The sequence below is a fragment of the Panthera tigris genome, chromosome E1, assembly GCF_018350195.1.
Source record: "Panthera tigris isolate Pti1 chromosome E1, P.tigris_Pti1_mat1.1, whole genome shotgun sequence".
Taxonomy (NCBI): Eukaryota; Metazoa; Chordata; class Mammalia; order Carnivora; family Felidae; genus Panthera; species Panthera tigris.
Window position 1 is genome coordinate 55399377 of NC_056673.1, and position 12190 is coordinate 55411566.

Below are 12190 nucleotides of genomic sequence, written 5' to 3' on the forward strand. Positions count from 1 at the left end.
CTTTCCAGGAGGGGCCGGGGCGGGGGGGCCCCTCTCCCTGCTAGAACCCCCTTCACTCCTTCCTGCCAGCCACGGGGCCGAGCTGGTGAGCGCCTCGGCGCTGTGCCTCCTGCTCCTTCTCAACCTCATCCTCATCGGGCGGCAAGATCGGCTGAAGCGCAGGGAGGTAGAGCGGAGGCTCCGAGGGATCATTGACCAAATCCAAGGTGAGGCCAGGGGTCAGGCGTGCCGGGCGGGAAAGAATGCCCTGTGATGCGTCGGAGCCCTGTGAGCTCTTCTCCCGAGTCCCAGCCAGGAGCCCGGCACACGGGTGGTCAGCGTTCTGGCGGCTGTTGGCGTCAAGAGAGTGAGAAGGCTCACCTGCCCTCTTTTGAACAGGACAGTGATAGCCAGGGACAGCGAGGCGCATGCAGGTGGTGGCCTGGGCACGGCACGCAGGCTTGCTAACGGTGGGAGACTAACAGAGAAGACCCACTCTTGGCAGGAGAACAGTGAGATTTTTCCCTTCCACGTCTGTCTTGTCCAGTGGTACTGGGCCAGGGCAGGTGGGAAGATGGGCCGGAGAAGTCTAAGACCTGCAAGAGTCAGGGGTGGGGGCCCGGAGCCGGGAGCCCCAAATGGAGCAGCCCTGATCCTAAAGAAGGGAGTTGCTCAGTCAGATTTCTGCTTGTCCTTTCATTCAGGTAGTGGTTACGCCCCAGCTATGGATCAGGGGTGGTAGGTTCTTCTGAGAGACGGTGGTTCCCACTTCCCAAGGGCATGTGGTCTTGTAAGAGAAACACCCGTTGTCTGAGACCTTTCTCTAACTGTACTGGGCAGCAGACATTTGAATGCTAAATGAGGGGATGCCTGGGTGGCTCAGTTGGTTGAGTGTCTGACTCTTGATTTTGGCTGAGGTCATGATCCCAGGGTCATGGGATCGAGTCCCATGTCGAGCTCTGTGCTGAGCATGGAGACTGGTTAAGATTCTCTTCCTGTCTCCCTCTGCCCCTCTCCCCCACTTGCATTCTCTATCTAAAATAAAAAAAAAATTTAAATTATTATAAATAAATAAATAAATAAATAAATAAATAAATAAATGCTAAGTGAGAAGACGTTGCTTCATTCTGAAATGACCAATGAGTTGCAGCCATGTGCCAGGCACAGGAAGTGACTGAGAAAGATGGGCCCTGCCCTCCGAGAGCTTAGTCTCTTGCTCAGGAAGCATCCATGGCTCCCTGTTGCTCATCAAAGCATCCCAGAAACTCTGGCCCAGGCTCCAACCTTCCTCTCCAGCCTCTTCTCCTGCTACTCACCCTCACGTGAAAAGTACTCCCCAGTCCTAAAACCACTGCGGACTTCCCTGCTTCTGTGCCTCCATCCTGCTGTCCTGCCTGCCCTGCTCCTCCCTCACTCGGCTCTAACTGAAGATCTTGCCCCTCCTTCAGGACCCACCCTTTTGCCCTGAAGCCACCTCTGATCACATCAGCTCCTCTGTGCTCCCTGCAGCACGGGGATCTTTCCTAACACTCTGAGCACATGCTTGCCTTGCTTTGGTGTTATCTGCCCACATGCATCTCTCTTTTCGGTTATGGCTCCTCAAGGGCAGGGACTGTGTCTTCTTTGATCTTTGCACCCCTCAAAGCCCTCGGCCATGGTTGTGAAATGTCTTTGAATGGAACGGGGCTACAAAGAAGAAGAGCTTCAGGTGTTCAGAGGCCTTGGCGGTGCCTGGGCTGGAGCGGTGGGAAAGGCTTCACAGGGGAGGTGACCTTGGGCGAGTCGGAGTGAGTGGTGTGGGTTGCGGCAAACCTTCTGGGAAAGGAAGGAGAAAGAAGGCCGCGCTCCATGGTGTGTGCTGCTGGGTGGCTGGGGTGTGGGGCTGTGGGTGAGGTGCTTTTCCTCTTTCCATTCTCGTCAGATGCGCTCAGGGATGGCAAGGAGATCAAGTGGCCGGATGCCATGTACCCAGACCTCCACATGCCCTTTGCACCATCCTGGTCCCTGCACTGGGCGTACAGAGATGGACAGCTGGTCAACCTGCCAGTTAGCCTGTTGGTGGAAGGAGACATCATAGCTCTGAGGCCCGGCCAGGAATCGTTCGCCTCTCTGAGGGGGATCAAGGTAGCTCAGGACTTTTCTCCTCCCCTGGAAATGCCGTGGGAGCATCCACAGGCAATGGTGGGAGGGCCCCAGGGCTTAATCCTGAAGCTTCCTGGCCAGCTCACGGGCTTCTTGGCAAGGGCTCTTAGGAGAACAGAGAAGGGCTAGAATATTTTTCTCCTTCTTGGCCTGTTCTTTCTTTTCTCTGCCCCTTAAGCTTGTGGGAATCCAGTTCCACAGCTGCCCCCAACCCTCCGCCCCACAGCTGACTCTTTGCTAACTGATGGTCCCTAACCCAATGAACTGCTTCCATTTAGCTGGAATTGTCAAGGAAGGGTGGCTTCCGAATGAACCGGTTAATTGCCCTCAACCTCCTCCCCCTTCCTCCCTGGCAGGATGATGAACACATTGTCTTAGAGCCCGGAGACCTGTTTCCCCCTTTCTCTCCACCCCCTTCCCCCAGGGGAGAAGTGAAGAAAGGGCCACAGAACCCCCAGCAGCACCGACTCTTCCGCGTCCTTGAGACCCCTGTGATTGACAACATCAGGTAGGGTTGCTGCCCTGCCTTCCTTCTGTCCCCTGACTTCTCCTCGTCCCTAGTGGCTCTGTGAGCTGGGGGCAGGGGGTGGGTGACGAGGAGCCTTGTTTACGCTGAGGTTCCCTTAGGGCAGGCACCTCTATGGGGTCTTTTCTTTAGTGTCTCATGAGCATTCCTAGACTGGGTGATTGTTCCTCTCCCCCCTGTTGGAACTCTGAGGGGACGGCTCTGGAGGCTGCCCCAGACCCCTCTCTTGGGGGGCGGGGGACTTGGTGGGGGCCAGGGAATAGGAGAGATTGCCTGACTCAGTGATGCCCCGTAAAGGTGCATGTTTCTGGCCTCTTCCTGAGAGTTTGCACAACTGTAGGGTCACCCCTTTCTGCAGGTGGTGCCTGGACATGGCCCTGTCCCGCCCAGTCACTGCTCTGGACAACGAGCGGTTCACGGTGCAGTCGGTGATGTTGCACTACGCTGTGCCTGTGGTCCTGGTGCGTGAGGCGGGCCGCGCGGGGCAGGGGAGAGGGCCAAGGAAAAGGGGGAGCCTCAGGGCCAGATTCAGGTGAGCGTGTGAGTGAAGACAGGGATCCCAGAGTGAGCTGGCCAGTGCTGGGGTTGGGGGCGTGTGAGTGGGCAGAGGAAAGGGAACCTTAGAGCCTGAGTGTCTCTCTGGGTGGCGGGGGCTAAGGCTGCACCTCTCCTGTGCCCCAAAGGCCGGCTTCCTCATCACCAATGCCCTGCGCTTTATGCTGAATGCCCCTGGGGTCACGTCCTGGCAGTACACCCTCCTCCAGCTACAGGTAACCCCCACCGTATCCCGACTGTCTTGCTTTGCACTTTCTGTGGCGCCTGGGTCCCCTCACGGCGCCCTGACTGTTCCTTCCTCTCTGTGGCCCCAGGGTCCCTCAGGCTTCAAACTTAAGAATGCCTGCTTTCCTTCTTCTCTTCTTGCCCTGGACAGCTGTCCCTTTCTACTCAGGGAATGGCTTCAGGGCCGGGGAAGCCCTTCCCTCCCTCCCTCCTTCCAGGCCAGCAGCTCCTTGGGAGCCTTCAGTGTGGTTCGCGCTTTCCCAGGTGAACGGCGTCCTGCCCGTCCTCCCCCTGCTCTTTCCAGCCCTCTGGGTTCTGGCGACCGCCTGTGGAGAAGCCCGCGTCCTGGCTCAGATGAGCAAGGCCTCTCCCAGCTCCTTGGTAGGTTGTTCCAAGGCATCTGGGGGACAGTGCGAAAAGAATACAAACCAGGAGCAAAAAGCGGGTGCCCAGCGAATGGGTGCAGACTGCGGGCCCGGCATGTGGGCAGGACTTGGGCAGCTCTCCAGGCCAGGCCTGGGAGAGGCCGGTGAGCGTCTGTCCTGGCGCTCAGCAGACAGGGGATTCGGGGACTGCCCGGGTGTCCTTTACCAACGGCGTTGGGAGCCTTGCTGGCATGGGGCCCCCCACCTTCCAGCTCGGAGGCCTGTGTGAGGGTGGCCCCCTGAGCCGGCTCCCTCTTCTCTGCGCAGCTGGCCAAGTTCTCGGAGGACACTCTCAGCAGCTATACAGAAGCCGTCTCCTCTCAGGTATGCTCACCTGGGACACCTTTGGTCCCAGGCCTCCGTAGGCACCGACCTGAGCTCCCTCAAGCTGGCCCCTTGTGGAACCCTGGGGCTCCCCTGCCTTGTGGCCATTGAGTCTCCTGTCTCATGAGGGCAGTGCGCTTTGCCCAGACAAATGCCTCTCCAACCCCAACTTCCTGGCATCCCTGCACTGTTTCCTCTGTTGGCCCCAGAGGCTATCTCTAGGGAAATAATGCTGGACTTTGCCTCTTCCGCCAGGAAATGCTACGCTGCATTTGGGGTCACTTCCTGCGGGTGATCCAGGGGACGTCGCCGACGCTGAGCCATAGTTCCAGCCTGTTGCACAGCTTGGGCTCTGTCACGGTGAGGCTGGGCCCCGTGGGAGGACCCCGCCTCAGCTGGCCTGCCGCCTGGCTATGTGTGGGGTGCCTTTCTGCCACTTACGTGGACCCTGGCAAGTTGGGGAATGCCAAGCCTCCTTCCCGATTCCTGTCTCTCCCTGCAGGTCCTATGCTGTGTGGACAAACAGGGGATCCTGTCGTGGCCAAACCCCAGCCCGGAGACCGTGTTGTTCTTCAGTGGGAAGGTGGAGCCCCCACACAGCAGCCACGAGGACCTAACGGATGACCTGTCCACCCGCTCCTTCTGCCACCCCGAGGTAGAGGAGGAGGTATGGCCGGCTCCCGGGGACCCAGCTCTGGGCCCGGCCGGTGGCCTCGGGGAGGGTGAGGCTAAGAGGGAGAAGGACGGCTCGAGCACCATTAGGATCTGCTGGGCAGTTGAGGCGGAGCCCCCACAGCCAGCAGTGAAGGGACATAACCGCCCTGCCTCCTTGGTCCGTGGCAGCTGTTGGGACCCCAGTCCGAGGCCTGTGCTCCTTGTTCTCTTCAGCCCCACGAACGAGATGCCCTCCTGGCTGGCTCCCTGAACACTTCCCTGCACCTTTCCAATGAGCAGGAACGCGGTGACTGGCCCGGTGACGGTCCCAAGCCCCCTGAATTCTACTCTCACCACAAAGCACACGGCCGCAGCAAACACCCATCCGGCTCCAATGTGAGCTTCAGCAGGGACACAGAGGGTGGTGAAGAAGAGCCTGGCAAGGTGAGAGGAAGGTGGAGAGCAGCCGTGGGGTGTCCCGGCCTCCCTGCCGAAGAGGCTATGGGGCGCAGATGTCACGGCCTCCGTTCCCAGGCCACCAGGCTTGGCCAGGCAGGGCCGCCTCCCAAGGCCTCACCTGGGACCCTTCCGGGAAGTAGGCCCTTTCTCCCTTTCTGGATTTCGCAGATGGTAATTGGTCGGGGCGAGGCCCTTTCTCCTAGTTACCGCCTTCTAAAGACAGAAAGCTGGCGGCTTCCTCTAAAATATTTCCACCCGCCTGAAAGAGATCCTTCATTGTTCCCTCCCTGGCCTGGGTACTGCCATCGTTGGGGATAGCTACTAGAAGCAGCTGAAGGCCAGCAAGGGCAGGGAGAGGGTGTCGGGGAGGGATGCACAGAGCGTGAGCACGAACCCTCCAGTCTGACGCTGTCCTCTCCCCTCCACGTTTTCCTTGAGGCCCAGCCCGGGCTGGAGGGCGAGCCGTACGAAGCGGAGGACTTCGTGTGTGACTACCACCTGGAGATGCTGAGCCTGTCGCAGGACCAGCAGAACCCCTCCTGCATCCAGTTCGATGACTCCAACTGGCAGCTGCACCTTACCTCCCTGAAGCCCCTGGGTCTCAACGTGCTGCTGAACTTGTGTAACGCCAGCGTCACGGAGCGGCTGTGCCGGTTCTCAGACCACCTGTGCAACATCGCCCTGCAGGAGAGCCACAGCGCCGTCCTGCCCGTGCACGTACCCTGGGGCCTCTGCGAGCTGGCCCGCCTCATAGGTACGCTGGCCGCCGCTTCCGAACCTGCTGGTGCCCCGTGGCCGCATGGACAGCGCCGTCAGCCCTCTTAGCTTCTTTTTTTTTTTTTTACTGTTTATTTATTTTGAGAGAGAGAATGCAAGCAGGGGAGGAGCAGAGAGAGGGAGAGAGAATCCCAAGCAAGCTCCGTGCTGTCAGCACAGAGCCTGATGTGGGGCTCGAACTCATGAACTGTGAAATCATGACCTGAGCCAAAATCGAGTCGGACGCTCAACCAACTGAGCCAGCCAGCACCCCAGCCCTCTTAGGCTCTGACCACCCCCTTTAACCAGGCACCGTTCGGTAGTGCTTCCTCATCTCGTCTGGGAAAGTAACCAACAGAGGGATGAGCAGGGGACAGGAAGCAGCCCAGCCTGACTGGGCTTGTCTCCGTGCCAGGGAGGGCGGTGCAGGTGCTTCCTCCCGGACACTCTGAGTTGCTATCCCTCCCCCTGCAGGCTTCACTCCTGGGGCCAAGGAGCTCTTCAAACAGGAAAACCACCTTGCACTCTACCGCCTCCCCAGTGCCGAGATGGTGAAGGAAACCTCGCTGGGAAGGCTCTCCTGTGTCACCAAGCGGCGCCCCCCCCTCAGCCACATGATCAGCCTCTTCATCAAGGACACCACCACCAGTGAGCCTTCCAGGCTTGGCCAACATCAGGCCAGACCTTCCTGGAGCTTGGCAGGGCGGAGCTTCTTTTAGGCATCCCTCTTTAGGGGCAGCCCAGGCAGATGAGCTCTAGATAACGTCCCGAGTCTTCTTTGCACGTGGCAGGGATTGGATTTGGGGACTGGGGCTGGGATGGCGTGGCCACAGGGGCCGGGACTGTTTGAAGGACGGGCGGCCTAGTGTCTGCATCACAAGCCCGGCACCTCCCACACAAGCCTGGGGCATTGTGTGGAGACCCCCAAGGTCTCCTTAGCACCCTTCTCGAGGATGGCAGGGTGTTCCCTGAGTGAGTGAGCCGGGAGGAGGGCAGCGGTGGCTTGGGGCACTCACGGCTCGGCCTCTTCCTCCCTGCCTCAGGTACAGAACAGATGCTGTCCCATGGCACGGCGGACGTGGTCTTAGAGGCCTGCACAGACTTCTGGGACGGGGCCGACATCTACCCTCTTTCGGGTTCTGACAGGTGGGTGAGGAGGCACACGCCAGTGCTGGTCGCAGACCGCCCTGCCATCTGCCTTCCCGCCGGCCCACGGGCAGGGGGGCATCTCAGGACTGCTCGCCTCACTCCTGCCCTGCTTCCCTGGCAGAAAGAAAGTGCTGGATTTCTACCAGCGAGCCTGCTTGTCTGGCTACTGCTCTGCCTTTGCCTACAAGCCCATGAGCTGCGCCCTGTCCTCTCAACTCAACGGCAAGTGCATTGAGCTGGTGCAGGCGCCTGGCCAAAGCAGCATCTTCACCATGTGCGAGCTGCCCAGCACTGTCCCCATCAAGCTCAGCACCCGCCGCAACAGCTGGAGCTCTGACGGTACCGTGCACGTCCGTCCCTGTGGGGGCCCCGAGTGGGGAGGGCTTCCGGAGGGCTGTGGAGTCCATCATAGCAGAGGGGACAGTGGGCGCAGCATCAAGGTGGCACTCACCGCCTGGTGATGTGGGCCAGTCCCTTAGCCTTCTCGTGGATAGGTAGGTGCTTGCTCTGGTCTCCTCTCCTCACAGGTTTCTTGTGACACTCCGGTGGGATACTGGATAGCAAAGGGCTTTCTTTGAAAGTTATAAAATAGCAGTATTTATAGAACATTGGCCTTACTTGAACCAGACAAAAGGCCAGGTCACAACCCTGCTGAAACAGAGGGACTCAGAGCCACCCTGCCCCTCCCCACTCCACCAAACAGACAGACTCACAGGGGTCTTATGACCCAAAAGACCATGAATTGAGGCCATTGCTGAGAGTGAGGGCAGCCCCCTAGCCTTGGACCAGGGCTGGACTCTATCGTTACTCCTGAGGATTGTCACCTGACTGATGAGTACCTCTCGTTGTCTTTTCTCCTGTGTCCGTTGGCTCCTTTGTATGTCTTGGCTGTGTGTGTGCGTGGCTGTGTGTGGTCCCCCGGGGCCCACGTGCTCATTGATTTGGGTGTGGCATCTGTGTGTGTGGCCTGGGCCGCCTCCTGGAATCTGCTGGTTCCTGGGTGTTCCTGGCCGGGCTCTGTGCCTTGTGCCTACCTGAAGAAGGGATCGGGGAGGTGCTGGAGAAGGAAGACTGTATGCAGGCCCTGAGCGGCCAGATCTTCATGGGCATGGTGTCCTCCCAGTACCAGGCCCGGCTGGACATCGTGCGCCTCATCGACGGGCTGGTCAATGCCTGCATCCGCTTCGTCTACTTCTCTTTGGAGGATGAGCTCAAAAGCAAGGTGGGGAGAGCCACCCCTCTCTGCTGCCCCTGATGCTTTCTCCCATGGGCTTGTGGGCCCATCTGTTCGTGGCCATCTGCCTTTTGCAGGTGTTTGCAGAAAAGATGGGCCTGGAGACAGGTTGGAACTGCCACATCTCTCTCACGCCCAATGGGGACATGCCTGGCTCTGAGATCCCCCCCTCCAGCCCTAGCCATGCTGGCTCCCTGCATGATGACCTGAATCAGGGTAAGGGCGAAGTTTTGTGGTGGGGACGAGGTGGGTGTGGGCACTTCTCTCCTGGGAGCTACAGCTAGAAAGAGCCTCCGTAGATCCTTCCTGATAAGTACATTCCCTTGGAAAATGGCTCTCGTCTCCCCGCGGTAACAACAGTTGACAGCGAAGGAGAGGAGACCCAGATGCAGGAAGTTCTCTGCCGTCTTCAGGGCAAGGAAAGGCCCCCAGAAAGGCTGACTCCAAGGTGAAGGACAGGCTTTCATCTCCACAGTGTCCCGAGACGATGCAGAAGGGCTCCTTCTGATGGAGGAGGAGGGTCACTCTGACCTCATTAGCTTCCAGCCGACAGACAGTGACCTCCCCAGCTTCCTGGAGGACTGCAACCGGGTATGACGGCAGGGTCTGTGCCCCTTCACCCCCAGAGGTAGCTGAATCGCTGGCCCCGAGAAGGGGGGCAGGGAGGGACGGGCCCTTCTCCCCAATCCTGAGGCTCCTGGCATCTCTGCTCTCTCCAGGCCAAGCTGCCCCGAGGCATCCACCAGGTGCGTCCCCACCTGCAGAACATTGACAACGTGCCCCTGCTAGTGCCCCTGTTCACCGACTGTACCCCCGAGAGTGAGTATCGTAGAGGAATCTGGGCTGGACGAGCTGGGGAATCCAGGGGGCTGGAGCTGTGGGTGTGCCCTTTCTAGGGAGTCAGAAGTGACAATCGTTCCATGATATTCATCCTCCTGGGGGTAGGATTGTCCCCAAGAGGGGCCTGCTTCCCCTGTCTCCTGCTCTCCTGCCCCGTGGGTCTCTTCCCAGAGCCTCACACAGGGCTCCGCCTACCTGACTCTTGTGCCCCCTGACTGCACCCCACCCCAGCCATGTGTGAGATGATCAAGATCATGCAGGAATATGGGGAGGTGACCTGCTGCCTGGGCAGCTCTGCCAACCTCAGGAACAGTTGCCTTTTCCTCCAGAGCGACATCAGGTCAGGATGACATCCTAGAGCGGGGGCTTACACGGGCTGGGGCATGTTCCATGGCTGATCTTGCCCTAATTGGGACCGAGGGACCTGGACATGGTGGAAAGAGAGGGAGCAGGTGCTTGCCTAGTCCTATGGGCGATGGGATGGGGTCTTTGCGGAGTGTCGCTGAGGGGTATGCTTTGCCCCTGCGCCGAGCAGCATCGCCCTGGATCCCCTGTACCCATCCCGCTGCTCCTGGGAGACCTTTGGCTACGCCACCAGCACCAGCATGGCCCAGGCCTCGGATGGCCTTTCTCCCCTGCAGCTCTCGGGGCAGCTCAACAGCCTGCCCTGCTCCCTGACATTTCGCCAAGAAGAGACCATCAGCATCATCCGGCTCATTGAGCAGGTGGGGGCTCGGGAAGGCGGTGGGACGTGGGGCCTGCATGGGGTGGGGAATAGTGACACAGGCTCCACCTGGGCTCCCTGGGGCAGATGTCCCTGCAAGAGAGCCTTTCCCGGGCACTGTTATTTGCCTCCACCCTTTCCTAGCAGGAGCATCTGGGGCATCTGGCTCTTGGCTGAGATCTGTCAGCTGTAGGCCTGGCCACAATCTGTCCCTCCCGGTCCCTAGGCTCGGCACGCCACCTATGGCATTCGCAAGTGCTTCCTCTTCCTGCTGCAATGCCAGTTGACTCTCGTGGTCATCCAGGTGAGGTGGGGCCGGCACAGGCATTGCCCCTCCCCCGCCCGCTTCCCCCCGCCCAGGGCCAGTTGAGTCTGAGGTGGCAGTTCCGGGGGATGCGGCACAGCCTAGGGGCCCCCGAGCCTCTGTGAAACCCCTGGGCTTTCGGTAATGATCCCATCAGCAGAATAGTGGCCCCTGTGGCCCCGGCTCCCCTGGGCACCTCTCTGGGCACAGGGCCAGGCGGTCCTGGGGCTCCAGGCATCACACTGTTCGCTAGAATCTAATCATGCTTCCTGGGCTCTCCTGGTCCAGTTCCTGTCTTGTCTGGTTCAGCTGCCACCGCTGCTGAGTACCACTGACATCCTGTGGCTGTCCTGCTTTTGCTACCCTCTGCTCAGGTGAGAGTCATTCTGCCCCTCCGTGCCCAGGCAGGCAGGGTTGGGATATCCCCGAGCAGCCCCAGGAGCCCAGGTTCCGTGAGACCCGCTTAGTGCTCACGTCTCCTGGTGCAGAGGGCACTGGGGGGCTCTCTCTCCTTCGTCTTATCCCATCTGCTCAGACCTCCCCTCGCGTCCCAAAACTCCCGAAAGGCTACCCATGTGGGAATCGGGGGACAGAAGGCCACAGTCGCCACGCTTCACCAAGTCCCTGCTTTTCAGCATCTCTCTGCTGGGAAAGCCCCCGCATAGCTCCGTCATGTCTATGGCCACGGGGAAGAACCTTCAGTCCATTCCTAGGAAGGTGAGCCACGTGGAGCCCTGTGAGCCTGGGCCTTTCCTGAGGGACGGGTGCGTGGAGGGGACGGGGCCTCGGGGGAGAGGTAGGGGCCTCCATCAGGACTTCCGCCAACCGCAGGGGAGGTGGCGGTGTGGAGCCGGGAAGCGTCCTCCGCGCCCGGGCCTGCCCGTGTCCTGGAGGGCCCGCCGCGCCTGGTGCCGGAGGGGCCGCTGCCGTGGGGGTGACCGGCCTCCCTCTTCTCTGCAGACCCAGCACTACTTCCTGCTCTGCTTCTCGCTCAAATTCAGCCTCACCGTCAGCTCGTGCCTCATCTGCTTTGGCTTCACGCTGCAGAGCTTCTGTGACAGCTCCCGGGCCCGCAACCTCACCAACTGCTCCTCCATCATGCTGGGCAGGTGGGTCCTGACCCCACCCCCCCCCCGCCCGCCCGCCCCCTGCGCACTTTCCCGGGGCCCAGAGGGGGCTGAGTCCACCCCTTGCTTTGGCAGTCATGCCGACACAGCTCCAGCCTGGTTTGACGACTTTGCCAACGGGCTGCTGACGGCCCAGAAGCTCACGGCGGCCCTGACCGTCCTGCACACGGGTGAGAGGCTCCCAGGGAGGGGGCCGGTGGCGGCCGGTGGGGCACCCCGGGGGCAAGGCCTCGGCCGGTGGGAAGTCTAACACCGCCCGCTGGCCCTGTTTTCTCCAGTCTTCATTTCTATCACCCACGTGCATCGCACCAAGCCCCTGTGGAGAAAGAGCCCCTTGACAAACCTCTGGTGGGCCGTGACGGTGCCCGTGGTGTGAGTATCTCCGGGTGGAGGTGGGGGAGGGGCAGGGGACTTTGGCAGAGACTAGGGGGCTCGAAGGCAGGAGTTGAGCCAGAGGTTGAGTGCTGTCCCCCTTGAGCTACTCGTACTGGGAAAAGCAGGGCGGGAGGCAAGAAGAGGCAGGTTCACGCAGGGCTGTCACTTCCCCCCTGCAGCCTGCTGGGGCAGGTGGGCCAGACGGCAGTGGACCTACAGCTGTGGACGCACAGGGACAGCCGTGTCCACTTTGGCCTGGAGGACGTGCCTCTGCTGACATGGCTCCTGGGCTGCCTCTCCCTGGTCCTTGTGGTGGTCACCAACGAGATCGTGAAGCTGCATGAGATTCGGTGAGCTGCCAACTGGGCACTCCCTCCAGGGTCAGGCGCGTT

General features: G+C 60.3%; 1 protein-coding gene across 12 annotated transcripts in view; it reads left to right on the plus strand.

The window, feature by feature from the left end:
- The window catches only part of TMEM94 (transmembrane protein 94), a 33572-nt gene that overhangs the window by 20038 nt on the left and 1344 nt on the right, over positions 1–12190 (plus strand). For 5 of the 12 annotated variants that reach the window (XM_042966883.1, XM_042966882.1, XM_042966891.1 and 2 more), the window contains 27 exons: positions 70–206; positions 1901–2103; positions 2478–2629; positions 3006–3108; positions 3331–3417; positions 3692–3808; positions 4120–4176; positions 4432–4536; positions 4679–4843; positions 5065–5274; positions 5728–6043; positions 6520–6693; positions 7089–7191; positions 7316–7533; positions 8235–8416; positions 8506–8644; positions 8904–9019; positions 9148–9247; positions 9500–9608; positions 9804–9993; positions 10219–10296; positions 10585–10670; positions 10932–11013; positions 11257–11405; positions 11499–11593; positions 11702–11795; positions 11978–12148. In XM_042966883.1, the coding sequence (XP_042822817.1) occupies positions 70–206; positions 1901–2103; positions 2478–2629; positions 3006–3108; positions 3331–3417; positions 3692–3808; positions 4120–4176; positions 4432–4536; positions 4679–4843; positions 5065–5274; positions 5728–6043; positions 6520–6693; positions 7089–7191; positions 7316–7533; positions 8235–8416; positions 8506–8644; positions 8904–9019; positions 9148–9247; positions 9500–9608; positions 9804–9993; positions 10219–10296; positions 10585–10670; positions 10932–11013; positions 11257–11405; positions 11499–11593; positions 11702–11795; positions 11978–12148 (3738 nt within the window). The remainder of the gene's footprint in view (positions 1–69; positions 207–1900; positions 2104–2477; positions 2630–3005; positions 3109–3330; positions 3418–3691; positions 3809–4119; positions 4177–4431; positions 4537–4678; positions 4844–5064; positions 5275–5727; positions 6044–6519; positions 6694–7088; positions 7192–7315; positions 7534–8234; positions 8417–8505; positions 8645–8903; positions 9020–9147; positions 9248–9499; positions 9609–9803; positions 9994–10218; positions 10297–10584; positions 10671–10931; positions 11014–11256; positions 11406–11498; positions 11594–11701; positions 11796–11977; positions 12149–12190) is intronic. The other 7 variants (XM_042966885.1, XM_042966892.1, XM_042966889.1 and 4 more) reach the window with 5 other exon arrangements.